The sequence below is a fragment of the Apaloderma vittatum genome, unplaced genomic scaffold (assembly GCF_000703405.1).
Source record: "Apaloderma vittatum isolate BGI_N311 unplaced genomic scaffold, ASM70340v1 scaffold28094, whole genome shotgun sequence".
Classification (NCBI taxonomy): domain Eukaryota; kingdom Metazoa; phylum Chordata; class Aves; order Trogoniformes; family Trogonidae; genus Apaloderma; species Apaloderma vittatum.
The window spans coordinates 994-20420 of record NW_009711382.1 but is presented as its reverse complement, the minus strand read 5'-3'; the positions used below and the strand labels follow the sequence as shown (position 1 = coordinate 20420).

Genomic DNA, 19427 nt, shown 5'->3' with positions numbered 1-19427 from the left:
CTTTTCCAGCAGTATAGAAGCATTTGAGGAGAGAGATGTCCTTAACAGCACCCATCTGGTCTGCACTGCTGGCTCCGAGATGACACCTGCTGCTGCGGCACGTTCTCTGTCTCGCTAAGCTGAAGTTTCAAGCAGTAATTGATGGAAAGAGAGTGAAGAAAATTTTTTGAATGACCCGCTGCTTTTACAAAATTACATAGAGAAAACCAAGGCCTTCCAGCTGGCCTTACATCAAGGAATATGATGAAGCTTTTAGAAATCACTGTCACCTGAACATGCGCACTCACACAGACAAAACAGAAACTCTAAACCCATTGATTTCACTAGCAATAACAACGGTCTTGCAAAGGGACCAGCAAGTCTTGACCACGACATGAAAATACAGCAGTTGGAGATTCTGGGCACAGTTCTTTGTTGCCTTGCACTTTAAAAAGTCAGTTGCTAGATCACAAAGCAGGTATCAAATGCTCTTCTGACTTCACACCCACTTTGGACAAGGTGCAGGGCAATGAAGGTTTCTGTCCTAATTTCATTTTCTACTTGTCACTTTCTATCCCTTCAAGCTCTTGCTCTTCATCAGAATAATTCTTTATAGACTTTGGAACATCCAAATCACCAAACAGAGAATGGACAGCCATTCACAGAAGCTCATTTAAAAGCAATCTAGATGACACAAGAAGACTACCTCAGTAAGGTCAGATACAAGGACATGACTAGAATAGCCTCATTTTCCTACAGTTAAGTAAAAGACACCAGTCAGTGTTCACTATTGCTTTGAAAAACAACAGCTGTCAGCATCAAATGAGGTGCAGTTTGTGAGACAAGAAGGTACTTGTCACTAGACCATTTAATATAAATGAGGGGGAAATGATCACCTTTGAAGTGCCTGAGACTTTCTACAAGCTAACACTGTTTGTGTGACCTGGATGATTTATACACAGACAGAGAATCTCAGAATTCTCTATTCAAATAACTATGATAAGTAATACTCTCCAAATTTTACTCATGGTGCCAGTGATGATATCGAGAAATTTCAGTTCTTGCCTAAGTATAGTCTCCAAACGCCACTTCTTTTCACTGAATAGAAAGAAATCTGCATGATGGAAATGCCTAGATTTCATAACCACCGGATTTTTGGAGTGTTTTGGGGTTTTCTGGGAAAGGTACCATCCTTTCCCACTGTTCTTTTCAGAAAGCTGCGGTTATCCAGGTTTCCCCATCCACCTCCACAACCTAGCCCAGATCAGCCCCTGATCAAATCACTCACCGAGCACATTGATTACCCAGCACTGTTTATTTGTGGCTGAATGTAGGTTAAGTTTCCACATGGATCTGAGATAGTTTCACCTGAGTATAATTCCACCCACTCCAGTTTAACCCATCCTTAAGGAAAAACTGGATTCCGCTAGCTTGTTCTTTTAGTCTTCTCTTCCATTTCATCATCAAGCAAAATCAACAGACAAGCAGCACCAGGTTACACATTTTCTGGCTACAGTAGTGTGTTCCAATGCCTCTTCTTCCCACCCAAGCTTCTTTTCACATCTTCGGGTTAGGCAAGACTACTGCCCAATTAAAAGAAAAAAAAAAAATTTAAAAAAATTGGGAGGCAGGGAAAGGTGTGGTTTTATTGCGAGTTGCTGCAAGGTTAAAGACTCACCTTTCTGCCCAGCAGGAGTAAGGTTTGCACCCTTGCTTTGTTGACATGACTTTCACACCCACATGTCCTTTCCCATGGAAGGCAAAGGGACTGTTTTCGTGACCAGAAGCAGAGGCAGGCACCCAGACCTACCTGAGGAGCTGGCTCCGTTAAGCGAGGCCGTGTGGTACTTTTCCGATGGACACAAGCCCAGATGAACAGACGAGCCAGCTCAAAACCCCCACAGCTACTGCAGTTCCCCAGCAGCCAAAAAAAGGCTGGTCAAGCGCCTCCAGGTAGCGCCTGTGCCAACACACTGTCCAATCAGTCACCATCCCTTTTGAAGGCTGAAACCAATTCCATAAATGCAGAACAGTATTTCAAATTGTGCCCTCTGTAGGCATCTGGTCCTTAAAACCTCTGACACAACAGTTTAAGTAATTTCTGGTTCTGCAATGCTGAAAAGTAGTTTCAGGAATTTTTCAGTTGTCTTTTCCATACACATTTTTTGATGTGGATAGAGGTTAGCTTAGAATATACCAACTAACTGGTTTTGTACTTGGAGTTTCTCTCTGTATATATGTACACACACATATATATATATTATTGCAGAATATATAGCTGGAATGTAAATTCTTTATTTTTTTATTTTCTGTATTGCCTACTATGTGCCTCTTGGATATGTAAGAACCACCTGAAAATCTGTAAGGCCAGTTTTGATCACTGGTATCTGTAGTTATATAAAAGATATTCTGAATAAGTCTCTATATCAGAACTTGTTTGAGTCTTTTTTGCCTCCTCCCCCTATACAATATACTTTAATGGCAGCAGTAATGTGATTATCTACAATTTAACCACTAAAATAAAATCCACTACAGCCAACAGCTGGTAGAGTCTCGTTATCAAGGTAATAAGTGAAAATGATCATTGCTGCCACCCATGGGGCCAGGGCCTCAGTTATGGAGCTCCTCCTATGCATGTGGGAGAGCACTGGTGTGTACAGATGTACATTTCTTTACAAGAAGCTAGTGATATTATACAGCACTTGTAGCACAGGATCAAACAAGCTTAATTTGCTAAACAAAAAGTGCTGTTGATACAGAGTTCCAAGAAGAGGGAGTTCCAGATGGGGGTCTATGGAACTGGAAAGAAAAAGGGAGTTTTAATACTATCAATTTGTTCTCTGTTTCTCAAGTCACTTCTTCACAGAAGTGGCATGCCAGATCAACCAACTTCTGGATCTGCAGTGTTGCATTTTAATGAGCTAATTTGTAAGTTGATTTTAATGAGTTCATTTAAATTCCTGTGCTGAAGATTAACCTCTGCGGGTACAGTCCTCTCACTCCTTCTGGTTTATAATACAAGGCTTTTAACAGTGCAATTGGTTTTTTGCTCTTCAGGGATTTCCTTACAAAGTGATATATCAAACTACAGTTAAATCTTCACGAGGATGCACTTGCTTTGGCAACCCTATGCAATACATTTCCTCCAATCTCTCCAAGACGGCCAGTGCAGCTGCACTACCTGCTACCATCAGCAACAAAAGTCTGGTTATCCCTGAGCTCAGAATTTCATGCACCGAGCTAGCAGGATCTGTAGACTCTGCCTCAGGTTTAAGGAATGAGATCTGTTACACTAGGACAGTTTTGTTTTCTCTGTGCATTGTGCCTTAATAAGCAGCATGAGTTTTGCAGAATTTCTGCACGAGGTTTTTTAGCAGAAGTCAGAACCATGCTTATTTTAAAGCTGAGCATATAATATGCAGCAGGAAGATACCGTCTATGATGAGGGACAGTTCTTGTTAGCAAAGCGCATGCAGGACTTCCATAATCAAAGACTGAAAATAACCATTGTGTGTAGCCAGTGAGGAGGATCACATATTACAAGCCATGGTATTCCTGCAACCTTTCAAAGACTTAAAGCAGCACTACTGCAGTCCTCCTAGGAAGATAAGCTGCTTTAGATTTAGAAATCTCAGCTCTCAGCACTGGAGGATCCACTACAGCTGCTGTTCAGCTGGCTGGTTAGTCACTCTTGTTATCTGTTTCCCATATCTGATCTGCAATTAGCTAGTTTCAGCTGCTGCCTGCCAGCCTGCTGGCTTAAAGGGCTACCTACCATCAGATGTCTGTGGTCTACGAAGCTGTCTTCAGCGCTCTAGGAAAAAAAAGTTGCCGTGTGAGACTCAAGTCTGCTTTCTGCAAAACCAGTTTTATTTTATCTGGGAGGGATGGGACAGTGTAAAGAAATGGCCATGATACTAACTGCTAGGATATAAGGCTTTTATTTCTGGATTGCTGATTTGACTCTAAAACCAATTGATGTCCTCCTGTTGCGTGGACACAAATACATGCATAGAGCCAAAGGTGTGTCCTCAAACTAGTGTGAAAAACAGACCAATACCACATCCTCTATTTTAAAAATCTCAGTTCACTGAAGAAAAGGGGCTTCCTAAGTTGGCCTTAAAGAATATGTTCCACAGGCTTCAAGTTAGAAAGCAGGATTAAACCTTGCCAAGATGTGGAATGAGAGCAGAGAGCAGCAATTCTTACAATACTTGCTGACATTCCTGGTACACTGTAAGTCACCTGCTAGAGAGCAAAAACGTACACACAAAGGTAAATTCTTACATTAATCCATCATACTGAGCTCTTGAACATATTCAAAACCAACTGAAACTTCTACTTCTCTGGCTAGCTGCTTTTGCCCCACTGCAAAGAAAAGAAGCTGTTGCTATCAGAGAGAGGATGCTGGTAGATAAAAGGCACAACCCACATCTGATAAAAAAAACCCTGATTACAGGAATATGAAAGCTCTTTGCCCCATCCTCCCCCCTCACTGCATCACCAGCCCAAACACCCACCTCTCCTCTCAGCTACCTGCTACGCTTCAAGACAAGGTCCTGGTCACCAGCGAAGCAGAACTGGGTGCTGTGCAGAAGGAAGGGAAGTGAGAATAACACCTCCCAAACACCCTGCACCACCACGTAGGCTGCACCCACGCACACCACAGTCTTCCCTTGCAGACAGCACAAGACATCTCCCATGTACCACCTCCAGATTGTGAAGGGTGTCTGAGGGTTATAGTGATAGTTTGGAGTCAGTAAGCGGTTCTCATACGCAGCAAGCTGTGCTAAACCCCTAGCATGACACCAGTGCTACGAGGCTAGAAGGAACTAAAGAAGAGCCCTAAACAGATGAAGAATGTAGGTCCCCCAGGCTCTACCTGCCACTTAACTTCCCTCTCTTCAATGGCTGCCCTGGCACCTGCAAGCCGCTGCAAGAAAAGTCATAGAAGTCTCAGCAGAGAGCTCCGTCACACCTTGCCCCTGTGCAACAACCCAAATTTACCCTTTTAACCAGGCAGCATCTATGCACACTTCAATCGCTGACAGCATAAAGCTGTGCGCAGTGCCTGGGTATGGGCTTGGAAACTCCTATCGCAGCTCAGAAAGCGTGGCCTGGAGAACACCGTGCCAGGATCTCCTTAGCCCTTGTACTGCAAGGAGCTTAGGGTCAGAAGCATGGAGGTTGTATTTGTTGTGTGTTTAAGCTGTGTTGCTGGAGATGTTTTGCTCTGCTTTGCATGTGTGTCTGTTCTGAGTGGTTTTCCTTGTGTTCAGAAAAAAAAAAGGGCATATTTAAAGTCTACTTTACAAAACCTCAGCAAATTAACGCTGATCTATTCCAGACAATTTTTCAAATGAATGTTCCGCAAATGCCTCCTCACAGCACGCAAAGATTTAGCTACGCTGGATCTGGCTCCGCAAAGGATGCTCTCTAACAAGAGGAATTTAAGCACTGATAGCAGTTCAATTTGCCGCTTTTTGATTTTAATATAAAAAGAAATACTTTCTGCAAGTAAAGATTCAGCTTTCATCACCAGAACCCAAGTACAGAGTTTGTAGGCTAAACGAATTCACAGAGAAGCACTTTTCATAAACATTACATATTTCTTGGCTTATACAGGCTCTGGAGAATGAAAGAACAGGCTGTGCTGACATCTGGTGGCTTTCTCTGAAGACGGTTTATGGCAATAGTTCTTCCCTTTTCGCTGCATTTTATTTTTTTGTATTCCCGATGTAACTTCTCTCATTTCCTTCCAAGATACAAAGCACTACGATAAAAACATTTCTGTTTCCACTGCCCAGTAGACAGTGCTGTCCTGCACAAGTCCTCCTGTGAAACAAGAAAGGATCCTTTGCTTTGCACTATTAGTGACAGTGTAGAGAAGGTCTCCTCTTTATTTCAAAACCTATCTCTTCATGAAAAAAAAAAAAAGTACATTCACTGCCAGAGGAAATGCTGCTATGGCGTATCAGATGAAGTGCAAACCAAACCATTAAAGCGCTGCAGATCTGCAGAGGTGGCAGCAAGAAGCAAGGGCAGTGGCTGGGATAACATGCAAAGGCGTGTCTGTTTCTCTAACTCAACAGGAAAGTAGGTAGGAGGGAAAAGTCAGTGTCCTGATAATCCGAAAAGTAGCAAAGTTGTCTACAGGGTGTCCTTGCTTAACTCATTAATCATTTGCAAACCTGTATCAAGTAGTACTATGAAAAGGAAGTCATGAAAGGAGGATCAGACCGGGCAGACAGAGCTCAGTCTAAAGTGTTCAATAAGCAAATGTGTGCACTTGCTTTAAGCATCCGTAATGCCTCCAGCCACTGCCACTGTGATGGCAGGATCCTATCAGTCATATAAGACCAAGAATGAGTAGCATATGTTCTAATTTTTCATTCTTGATCTCTGGAAACTCGAGATTTTTGTGGCTGTTAACTTCCAAGGACACGACCCTCGGATGTGGCATTGTGGCTGTGGTATCTCTTAGACCGTTGCTTGCAAGCTCATGTTTAAGGAAATGATGTCAGAGGAGGTGCTGAATACTCGCAGGGAAAGAAAGGGAAACACCATCGCTTACAATATACCTCTGGATCACCTTTAAGACAGAATGTTTACAGCAGATAAAGCAGTTCCCCAAGTTTAACAGTGGTGCCTACCAGATCTTTGAGGACTCCTTTATGCCACTAGTAAATGTCAACATTTAACTCAGCTATCCATGTAAGCAGTTTTATTAGCTTCCTCGAGAGGCAACATCACTACCTCTGGACAGAAAAATACTCAATGCTGCATGCAGAAAGTACAATGTGACAAAGCCAGAAAAAAACCAAGATGCCTGCTCCAGGAGACGATGAGTTCAATTTATAAAAAAATACTAAAATGCACCATTTTCATACTGTTAAGGGTTATGAAAAGCAGCACTACTCTGGTACTTTTGTGCCAAGTGTTGTACACTCAAGATTTCGTATCTTTATTCAGTTACACTGTTACCACTTCTTCCTCCTCAAGACAATTCCTGTCCCAATTTCCTCTCTTCTCCTTAATAGCAATTCATCCACAACTCCTAACCAAAAACTCCCATCTCTCTGGAGTGATTTTTTTTCTCCAAGCAACACCCAGGCTCTACACCCAACCCTCAGCTTCCAGTCTGACTGCTGTTTCCACACCATGCTATAAGCCAGGAGAAGTTGTATCTCATTTCAGTGTCCGCTCTGGATGCTGGGTTTTTGTTCTTGTTGTTGGTTGTTAGGTTTTGTTTTTTTTAAAAAGGCTGGTAAAAGGCTCCAGGGACATCATAATGAAAGACAAGTCCTTACTAACTCCATGATGTCTCAGAACACTAGCAAACCTATCACTTACCCCACTACACATTATGGAGAAGCCACTCCAATTAACAGTAATTCTAAATCAATGCAGTTCATGACATCCACCAGGATAATAAACCATGGTACCAACTCTGTAGGTGGTTTCCTTCAATTGAAAGAAGATTTTATAATGTGGGCAAAGACATCTTGGTCTTCAGCAGTTCATTAGCCGGTGTTCACATATTTCATTCAGTACTCAATAATCCTGGAGTCAAATCTACTTTGACACTTTCCCACCAAAAAATGCTGGAACAGCATCTGTCTTAACAGGTTCTCAGTTATTATCTACGATTTTGTGGAGTTTATTTGAAAGAAGCATTATTAAAGGTCCAATTAAAAAAAAAAAACCCACAGTAGACAAATACTTCAGCAAGAAACCAGTTTACAAGTATGCTCATTGAGAGCATTACAAAAGGCTCTTCTGTGCTGTTGCAGAAAGGAGCCAATGAAGTGCCATTGCCAGAGCAACTGAGCTCACAAAGCAGTAGTTTAACTCTTCCCTTGGAAAAAGAAGCTAATCTGGAGTGCCAGACACATCGTTCTTGAGTATTTGCATTAAAACATGTACTGTTCTCTCACTGATGCTGTAGAATTGCTCGACGACACATGCAGCGTGGCACTGAACAATTATATCCATACTAGCCCAGAAAGTACCGTTGCTAAAATTTTGTGACCCTCTCAAACACAAATGCAATAGAGAAAAGGGATCACAAAACAAATCCAAATCTGTCTGAAAGAGCTAGAGACCAAATTCAAATCCCCAGAACAAGAGGAAAAGAACGACAGTGTTTGCTCAGTCTGAGAGCCTCAGTTTGCTGATACACGTCATCTAGATGCTTCGGGAGGAGAGTCTTAGACACGGATCTCTCCATACGCCAGCTGCTTCTTACAGTGTTACCTTCCTTATTGTAAACTAGGCTGGACAAAGCTGGTGTACTCTGGCGTGCAGTGCATTAGCTTAAACCGCCTGAGAAGATGAGCACAAACTCCTATTAACCAGATTAATCTGCAAACACGACAGACTGTCAGAAGGTAGCTGAGACATGGGCCCACGTTTGGGGAAGCAAGTACCAGCAACGGAAAGGCAGCCTGCACAGAAAGAGGAGGCATGTGGTAAATTCTTCTCAGACCACGTGTCTAAATCCCAAGAGAATACAAGTGACTTCAGCGACACAGAACTCCTCCTTATAAGACAAAGATACAATCACCCTTTTAATCGCAGGTGATAAAGTGGTAGACTACTTTCACAAGAGAATGAAACTCCATTTGAAGCAAAGCTGTTGGGAACACCAGCTACCAAAGCCAGCCTAAACCAGAGAGTTGACAGGAAGGATGAAGAAAATGAGGTGGGAACAATACACAGAGGTTTCTTTGGCCCTACATCTAAAGTAAAGAGAACTTTTATTTAGATACTTTGGAAATCACACATCTGCTTTTACTATCGCATGTCAATAATAAAAATTTTTTAAAAATCAAAGCTCCAGGAAACCGTAAGGTTTCTTCTCTGGAAAATCTCTTGTGGAAATGGTGTTGTCAGCTCTCACCCAGAGTTGAGAGCAGATATGTGAGTCTAAAGCAACTGCACGTGAAGTCTTACTTGATTTAGCAGAGCCTATGCCCAAAAAGAGTGCTAGGGCAAAAAGCCAGCATCACTTCTATTTCAGTGAAGGGAAGCTTAAAAGCACAGTGCCCCATCTTGGTACCCCCTAAAAAGCAGTTGCATAAGCAGTATCACTCTAAAGGTACTTTATTGGATGCATGACTATTTTTTCTTATTCTTTATTTGCTTAACGTACTAGTAAAGCCTGGAATTACCAAGAACTAACAGATAGCAACACAGTATTTGACTCTTGGAAAGCAGGAAAGAATGAACTCCAGCCTTGAAGACATGTGGCTCACAGACATCCTCGTGAAAATGCAATCATTCAGGTTTTATTCTTAAAACTGAAACCATGAGCTTTCACTCCATTTGGAAAAACGCCCAGTTCTCACTTATGCTTGACAATGTCCTGGCAGCACTCAGGTTGCTACCTCTTACATGCTCAGGTCTCCATGAAGAAAAGCTAAAAACAGGCGAGCTGGTTCTTGAACCGAAAAATCCTCCCAACAGTCATGTGTCCCTTTCAGCATGCTAAAGAGGGCTGGAAAGGAGTATAAAGGAAAGCATTCACCAGTGAAGAGCATGAAATACTTGCCAGTCTGCACGATTTAAACAAAAGGGACTGAACATAAAAACGAGAGAAGCAAAGCTATGACTTGAAACAGAGCAATGCTCTTCTCAAGCTCTCTAAAATACCCAGTGATTTGGTCACAAAACATTTCCATTTTCATTAAAGTGAGTATTGTGATGGACCCTTACTGTGCACTGCGCAATCTCCGTTGGTAGCTCATGTCTGCTGTAGGATCACACCAAGAACGTGTCACAGGTCAGAGAGTGCGCTACCTGCATTGTGAGAGGCAAGCAAAAGAAAAAAATGCAAGAAGGAAAAAAAGTAATTTCTGTCCCCCAGTTTTCCTTCTCTCAGTCTCAGCATATTGACAGAAATTAATTTCTATAGGAAGGGAACTGCACTCTTTGCAAAGCAATCCTCTAGGATTTATTGATCTTTAAGAAAAATCTCATTAAGCAGAATAAGGAAAAATTACAACAGGTATGGGAAAACAAAACAATCTCTCGGGATCTTCACCAGGCTGAAACAGGATTAGCTTTGTAGTTTCTGTAATCTTCCTCACAGAAGAATGCTAATTCGGTCTCATTTGCTAGAACAAATAAAAAATTAAATATTTAGCACATCAGTAAATGAACCACCCAACACCCAGCTTTGCCAACTTTTTGGTCAAAGATAATTATAAATCACCATACGCTTTTTTCCCCCCTTTCATCTTTCTTACAAAAAAGATTCCATCATTGAAGATGATGTTTAACCTTGTTAAAAAAATGAACAAAACTGAAAACAAACAAAAACTCCACAAGAACCTGCATACATAAGATTACATACACAAGACCCCTCAACACTTGTTTAACTCAGCCTTCAGAATTGTTTGTGTAAATGTTCAGCAAATTAAGTGATTGCATTTCTAACACCTTCGAATGCTAGAAAAACAACAAAGCTTGATTTGCTCTTTTTTTGTGCATTTTTCTGTTAGGAAAGCGGGAAGGAAACTGGTTTTTTCCATTAAATTAGCCTGTAGGTATAATAATTTCATACTTAGAGGATCAGTAGAATATTTTACAGATCACTTTACATTCTCCCTCATGACCCATCAAAATATGTGTCTGAAGAAGTTAATTTTTTGCCCTGCTGATGATTAATTCATGAGGCTTCAACAATATGCAAAGTGAAAGACACAAATTGGCTTCTCCAGCAATACCTTCAAATACCTCTAATTATTCACAGGGGACATGGCAGAGCTAAAGGACCCACAAAGGTTCAGAGCAGTCACAATTCTTTCAACCCAGTAGGTCAAGGACTTCCTCTTCTAAAACAGTAAGTCAGCAACATTACTAATTCAGAACAGAGACAAATCTGATGGAAAGCCTTCACAATTATTAAACATGGAATTCTTTAAGGTGCTGAGCCAATAAGATCCACATTCATTTTTTAAATTAAACCTGAAGTTAATGAAGTCTGCCTGTCTTGTAAAAAAGAAAAAAAAAAAAAAGAGCAGAAGAGGGTTTTTAGAATCTCAACAAGAAAACAGACAAGACTGTTTGCAATGAATACTGAACACTTTGTTAACATACACTCTCCTCTTAAAAAAAAAAACAACAAAAAACAAGCATTAACTCTGCTGACTGGGTAATAGCTGTAATAATAATCACTACCACAGAGGCTTTCCCGAGGATACTTATCTAATGTCCTCATAATTTATAACTCTCAAGCCCAATCTTGTAAAGTGCCAAGGGCAATCAACTGCAGCTTAGAAAAAAAAAATTCTGTATGCCTCAGAATTTCCCTTATCTTCCAATGGCAATTCTCTGTTTTATTCTAGTAAATTTGGTCCAGATTAGGTATCAGAAAAACATACTATGTCAACAGGAGATTTCAAATCTTCTTGATGATTTAAACGAAAATGAGGACTAGTGCTATATGCTGTCATACTTTGCTTCCTTGGTTTACTCTTCCACTTCTTGTTGAAGGAGGACTTCTTCAGGATTTTACTAGAAAGATCTCGCTCCTAACTCAGCTAGCTTTCATAACCAGATACGCTGGAACACATCAAAATTCAAAATGGTGTAATGGCACACTGCATTTTACAGAGCAAGAGTTGTTCTTTTCTGCCATAAATATCCACTACCTACTATGACTAACTGCTGTTAGTTATTCTGGAAAAAAAAAAAAAGCAGCTTTAAATTGTTTTCATCCATGAATAACCCACCCCTCTCTTTGTAGGGAGACACGGAAGAGGCTGCTCTATTTCGATTTCCTTTCACTCTAACATGTACTCTGATGTTCTGATGCTTTTTTTGAGATCCTATCCAACTGGTTCACTGTTGTAGCTACAAACCTAGTTTCCAAGACAAATAATATATACAAATATTTATCAATGCCTTTTTTAAAGCACGAAGCTCTGGACAACCCCACTTCTAATTCAACATTTGGCACTGTCATCAGTCCCTTTCCTGAACTGTATTGCCTCTTACATCTTGGGTACATAAGAACCACACTTAAATGAATCTTCTGCTAACTAAATTACAAATCTGTAACACCTGAGTGCCAGTAATCCTCCTTCCCAAGGAACCATAAAAAGGCCCCATTTAGTACAAAAAAACAGGAAGTAACTATCATTTTTTTTTGCCCAAAGACCTTTAGGAAATGTACGTGAGGCCAACTACAGTGTACCCGTGAGAAAAACATCATGAAAGAGACATCCCAAGTCACTTAAAATCAGGAAGTAAATGGCAGGAAACAAAATAGGTAAGAAATCATTGAGAAAGAAATCCTATTTACTAGCTGGGGAGCAGTCAGAGGGCATCAGGAACAGGAGGGAGCTTTCTCTGTGACACCCCCGCTCTCAGAGCGCAGGCAGTTAGTTCTGTGTTCCCGCTAGGCGAATCAGATTCAAACAAGCAAGTGTCCATACCAAGGTGGAAGGCAACCACATCCCCTAAGTACCCTGCTGCCACAAAGTCATTCAGCCACAGTTATGAGAAGCCCAAAGGACATCCAGGGACCATCAATTTTATCATGACAGACATTTCTTTGCATTACCAAAAGACATGCCCTATATGTAGTCCCCTGTCAAAATGTGAGAAATCAAGTCGAGTTTCAACTCTTTGCTATGTTCAGCACATTCTCTAAATGAGGCTGCCTGAGCTTTTCTGAGCAATCTGGCTATCGAGCACTGTACGCTGCACATTAAACAAATCTAATCTTATTTCATTATTCCACACTGGTTCCACTACTTAGATTTCTAACCAAAACATCAGTTTAAATGTTACTGATAAGACTAAGCAGACATGGTACTAATAACCTATCTGTCAATCATTTAAAATTACTCTCAGCAGAATTATAAGCACACCCTCTGAAAAATCACAATTTGCATTCTGAACATTTGGAGTGCAGATACCTGCTGCCCTCAGCCCAATGATTTGAATGTACATTATCCCCTCTCTCCTTCTTCCCTGAATAATTACCAAGTAGTGTAAAGAGCATCAGGAATAGCATTTACTTTTCAGCAGGCTATCCAAACATAATCAGCCAGTTATCAGCTTAATGACAACCACAATGAATAGCACCTTCAGTCAATACAAATGTGCTCCTACCTACTCCAGCTGCTTTCAGCGTGCTGTCTTCTTTCAAAATCAGTTTGTCATCATCTTCCAAACTCACTACAAGTTCACCGGTCTACAAATCAGAGAATCAGAATACAAAGATAAGAGTACGAATTTGCTGGCTGTCTCTGCCCCAGTCTTGTTTGCCAGTGCAGAGATCAGCCTGCATTAAAGCATGTAAAAGGGGAAGGCTACAGCTAATAGTCATACCTTAGATTTGTGTGCTTGGTGAATAATCTTCATTGTATCTGAAATAAAATACAATGTTTCCCTAAAATAAGGCTTAATAGGCAGGTAACACTGAAAGTTTGATCTGGGGGAAGAGAGACCAAGGGGTAAGGTTCAAATTTTTTTCTTTTTAACCATTTTGTATATTCAATCTGTAAGAGGAGAAAACACCTCAATGTTCCTGTCCTGCAGCTACACTCTTACACCAGTCAATCCAACATTGAGGTACCGCATCCCACTGGGCTTCTGTCTGCTGGCTGAATTACAGTAACTAACTGATGCCCAGTCAAAACATATCAATTTAAATGCCAGTTAGGGTGTTTTAACCTAATAGGTTTTACACATGCAGCTGGGGAGGACAAACAGCATTTTATGCACGGTCAACTACTGCAGGTAAGTTGATGGGCAGCGAGTGATTAAGACACAGTAACCTGTCCACTTCAGATCATTCCTTGAAATTTTCCTTCTCACAAAGAAAACACCCACAGCAGAAATTTTATTGAGCAAGTCCATTTTCCATGACCATGTGCAGCCTCTCTTCTTTTTAATGCTATACCCTCTTCAATAATATTTACCCTGGATCTATTTTTGCAGTGTAGCACTTCAAGAAATTATGCTATGCAAAAAAAAAAACCCGAAACCAAAACCACTTTCCTCTGGCAACGTGGGCAGGGTTTCGTTAACAGAAAGGAAAACCAGAGGAAAATAATATGGTCACTACAGCAACCAAATGAGTGCAAAGATTCAGAGGGCATGGAAGCCAGAAGATGCCCATGCAGCCAGAGCCTCTGTGTTTGAACTAATTCAAGGTGACACATCAATCCCTCCCCAGCAAAGAAGCAAAAACCAGTCCTGCTTGCCTGCTCATTTTCTGTTCTAGCTTGATTTTGGCATTAACTGAACACTGTATGTTGAAATAGTCTGGTAAGAGAATGATAAGTTAAATTTAGGCTAAAACAACTTTCAAACTACCAAGAGCAAGTATTCAGATGTTCAGAATAACATTCACAAGTTTGTTTCTGTACTACTCTGGGCCATTTTGAACATTTTTATTTAAAACATTACCTAACATAAGAGCTACTCTCTATTCCCACTACAGACATCACTGAGAAGGCAGCCTTAGCATGCTATAATAATCGCAATATTAGAAGCAAGGCACGTATTAAATTGTAATTACCAGGATCCATCTTGCAGAGAACCACTGCAAAAAGACCAAGCAACAATATACTGCAATCATGAAACCTTCCTACCACAGCAAAAACAGTTCAGCCTCTGCCTCTTAGTTTTAAGCTTCTCCTGTCACATTCCCTTTTCTCTAGTGTTTGCCCAGTCATTCTCTGAACTATTGTCTCAATTTCACTTGTTCACAGTTTCACCGCTGGCATCCAGCACTCTTCTTCTGAGATATTAAATAGCTTCTCTAACTCTGTTACCAAGATGAAACTGCAGCCTCTTTTCATCCTAGCTATAGCCTTCTGTGCTCTCAATGTCATCCCCATTTAGTTCCATTCAATCATATTACCAAATTTTTATCTTTCCTTTTCTGGTAATAGAACTTCCATTACAATAGGTAAGAAATTGCTTTCTAAGTCTTGATTCTGTGAAATATCTACCATCCACAGTTAGACTTGATGATCTTGGAGGTCTTTTCCAATCTTAATCATTCTACGATATTACTCCACATTCATGGAGAAAAAAAATCTGAGAAGCAGCTTATGAGACAAGCTGGCACGCAGGGTGCCATCATCAGTGAAAAGATGGCAAAGGCAGGGTGTGAAGATGAGAAGACTGACTGAGAAGAGTTCTAGACCAAGGACAAGAATGATGGGTACAAAGAAACACAGAGAAAATAAAAGTCATAAGCTTCGAGATGTGAAATTAGCAAGCCAAGGCAAGAGGAAGGATGCGATGGTGTTATATATGATGTTGAGAGAACAAAGTGGTGCAAATTCCAGAGAGAAGGAAGCTGAAAGAGGCAAGGTGAGAGACAGCCAGGTCCAGCTGAGATTTCTGGCACTGCCAAACAAAGCAGAAGGAAAAATCTGACTCTTAATAACACTATTCATGCAGAAGTCTCACTGCTTATTCATTACCAAAATACAAGAAATGCAGTAGAGCACACAACAGATACCAAAAACATGAACCTGGATGATTCAGAGCCTGAGGGCAAGGTGGGGAACTTGGCTTTGATTTTTCTGGGTGAAAATTTCCACGCAGCTAGCACCATCCCACCAAAAGTAGGCCTCCACTAACTGGTGTAACAGGTTTTTAAGGTCTGCAGTGTTTTTTTTCATCCACATTATGCTCGGTCCTACAAAGCCCAGGACTCAGCCACAACATATGCCTGGGGAAAAACTAAACTGATGCTCTAAGTGATGAAAGGCCTAGCAGCAGGGACAGGCAACACCAGGAATACAACTGACAGCAGCAGTTCTAGAAGGGAACTCCTCATCTAGCCAAGGCCACAGATATCAGAGGGATGAAGGGCACTTCCAAATCCAAACACAGAGTTACCTAGATTTTAAGATCTTGAGTAATACATTAAAAATAATAGTAATGTTCAAGTCCTTGCTGCTGATGTGTCATAAATCTTAATCTCTAATTCTTCAAAACTCACCTGGACGCGTTCCTGTGCGATCTACTGTAGGTGTTCCTGCTCTGGCAGGGGGGCTGGACTAGATGATCTTTTGATGTCCCTTCCAACCCCTGACACTCTGTGATTCTGCCTTCATTTTGCACTATCTGATTCACCATTGGCAAGAACACAGACTGAAGTGTTTGGCTTTTTTTTTCTAGGCAAATAGAATCTATTACCATTCACATGTATTAAGTAGGTTCCTCGTTCAATTCTTTGATTCATCGTAGAGGAAGGAGTCTCTCAACTCCAAGGACACGGGAGACCAAGGATCACTTGTAACAAAACTCCAGGGGAACTTTCAGAATTGCCAAGTTTAGAAAAAGATATGGTACTGACATCCAAGTTAATAAATTCCAAGAAAGGAAGTTATTTAGTCTATTGTGAAAGTATATTCTGTTCCAAAAAGATGCATTGCACATGTTCATGCCAATCTTGACAAAAAGGAAATATACACATAGCTTTACATTAGAGGAAAAAGTCAGCCTAAATTTCACACCAGGGTGTTTCATGCCGTCAGCTTGTATTCAAAAGCTTTCATATCCTCTTCGAGTAAAGTACCCCTGCTGCTCTTATATTGTGTAAATAATTCAAGTCTTAAGCATTTTCCATTTACTGCCTTCAGCTCCATCCTTTCTGGCTTCACAATTAGTCAATAGATACTGAACTACATAAGCACACAGAGAACTGCAATTTCAAAGCATCTGAGATCACAAGCTGCTCACTAGAGTAAAAACGTAGTTAAAAGGCACTTAGAAAAGTAATAAAAAATTAATACCAAAAACCCTCAGTACCAATTAGCAAGTTATATATAATGTGCAGCCTAATTCAAAGATTAATACAGAACTTCAAAATAATGGTCAAGTTCTGTAGACACGACTCTAGTAGCATAACTCCAGCTACAAGAGCTGGATAGTGTTGCAAACACAGGCAGGCACTGCCAACAGCATGAGTATTCTACAGCAGTTGTCTTCTAAATTCTATAGAAACTAGTATAAAATATTACGTCTGCCTTTTATAGGAATTAAAATAAGAGGGGAAAAAAATGCATACCATACTTGTAATTTTTGAAAGGAGGAGGAAGTCCTGCTCTTGAAGGCACATCTATTAAAATAAAAGCACCAAGTTAAAACAAAGTTGTCTTTTTTTATTTCCAGTATTTTATTTTCCATTATTTTATGCATGCATCCTGGACATCCTTTGCATCAAAATAAATCCACAATACAGGAAACTTGTTTGAGCACAAAATACCACAACACAACCTTCAGCTCAGATTCTATAGTTACTCCATATCTGATTAACTTCACTTGAGCATGAAGTCCCTCTGAACAAGACCCACAAGGACAGTGAGTCAGTGCAATCAGGATATGATCCCAGGAGTCAGATCCTTCAGAAATCTGCCAGAAACATCCTGCCAATGGTTGGCACATCTCTCTCGACTTTCTACAGGCAGCTGACAACTGTCTTTCATAACTGAATTGTTCAGTAAACACAGCTAGTCGAACCAGCCACAAAAAGGAAGCCAAACTGTAGAAAATTAACTCTTTAGTCACACACAGGACACAGCCAATAACAACTGCAAGAATACTAACGCCTTCCCTGGTGCCAGTGTTCCCAGTAATACCCAGGGATTTAACCAGGGCCTTGGAAGGCCCAGATAGCCAAGGGCTGCTTGGCGCCAAGGTTGCCGAAAACATAATTTCATTAGTAGTTTAACAATTTCTCTCAAACTCTCCTTTCAAAAAACAATACAATAAAGGAAGGAACATAGCTTTTGGGCCAGGAACAGCATTATCCATCTGTGGCACGTGGTTCCAAAAAGTCTTGTCTGAGACACTAGCTTCATATCAAATAACAGAGAATTGCAACATTGCACAAATCAAAAGCAAGTTTCTTAGCATTGTTTTTTACTTTACTCTTCATAACAGCAGCTGCCCCATATGTTCTGAAAGCGCTTGCAGTTTCCTAAAAGCATCCTCAGATCTCACCATGCGTATCACTGTCTGGAAGTATGGAAGTTGCCGAAAACATTTAACAGCCATGAGGCCCAGGGCAATGTCCTAGGAGTTGCTCAGAAGTTATCAGCTGTAACAGTTTGAGACTTGTTTAAGCTGACTTCATGCAAAAAAGAAAATAAAATCGCATGATGTTATTCTGCACCCTTTGAATGTCTCCATTTAGGTGTGTAGAAATTCACCTGCAAGATGAGAGTAACACCCTAATGACTGACTCACTGCGTGGGCTGGTCTGCATTAATTAACTTTTAGATACACTGTCACTTTCAAGCAGGCTTCTAAAACATAAAGCCCAGAGATGAATAAATCTGCACCACAAAGCTCAAGACAGAAACTGAGAAGCAAACATGCACCATGAGACCTCACAGTGTCAAAAACAATTTTCCAAGATCCTCTCTTCTCAGAAATAGCAAACAGACTTGGGTTCCCACATTCCACATATTGATGTAGTTCCTAAGGATCAAAGGCTCTCTAAATTCTATTAATTTACTCCTGTTAATTTATGAGTAGCTGCCTGACAGCATCACTCAAGAAGCCTGAGGCGCTGAGCCAAATGCAGCAATGCCCTCCTCTCTTTTTGACTAAACATGGGGATTTGGGCAGGGCGAGCAGTCTATCCAAATTTAGGCATGGCACACCGACCATGGAAGTTCTTATTAACTCCAGACCTCTCATCCAAGGCGGGAGAGCACACAGGGGTTGTAAACACAAATCTGGCATCTCTACCAAAGCCACAGAATTCCCATTCATTTGCTTCCCCTCCACTTTCTTGTGCAGAGACAGCAACGCTTGGGACTGAAACGAATGAATGAGACAAGCACCCCTTACCCTTCTGCACAAAAGTAATGAACTGCTTTACTGTCTGATCCAAGTTAACGCCATGATACACCACAGGTCTGAAATTCCGGTGTTCAAAAGAACGAACCAGACGGACTGTGATGGTTGAGCTTTCTGCTGACATGAGAATTAATTCTGAATAACCTGGAAAACATTAAAGAGAGGAATTATTGCCCTTCCTCTGTGTACAAGCACAGCTAGAAAACAAGGTGCAGGTGGGCCTCATGCAAAGATTAAAAACCAGCAAAAAATTCAATAGCATTATGTCTTTCAGGACTTTACTTCTATTGTATCTACACAGGCAGTAACAGGATCTCAAGACAAACAGGGTTACCTACAAAATAATTGGTACTGCACACCAAATCGTACAGTATTTGTACCTGTGCTGTGTATTACAGTCCCAGACTCCTTATTAAACACACAAAAATGTTATGGATAAATGCAAGTATGCTGTCTGGACTTCAAGTGACTGAAAACTTTATTGCTGAGTGATTAAACTTGTGCTTTAAAAGAATGTACTAATAAGAACTAAACTAAAACCTTTTTAAATATACTTATGATAGAGAGCATAATACCCTGAAAAATGCCTAAGCTGTTAC

At 40.7% G+C, this 19427-nt stretch overlaps 1 protein-coding gene across 1 annotated transcript; it reads right to left on the bottom strand.

Annotated features, from left to right (window-relative positions):
* Window positions 1–9852: 9852 nt before the first annotated feature.
* LOC104268845 (chromosome unknown open reading frame, human C2orf76) lies at window positions 9853–18966 on the bottom strand. Its single transcript, XM_009867629.1, has 5 exons — window positions 18820–18966; window positions 17030–17080; window positions 13324–13361; window positions 13105–13186; window positions 9853–10097 (listed from the first exon to the last, which is right to left on the bottom strand). The coding sequence occupies exons 1-5, from the start codon at window positions 18950–18952 to the stop codon at window positions 10021–10023; spliced, it is 381 nt and encodes a 126-aa protein (XP_009865931.1). The 5' UTR covers window positions 18953–18966; the 3' UTR covers window positions 9853–10020.
* Between the last annotated feature and the right edge of the window lie 461 nt (window positions 18967–19427).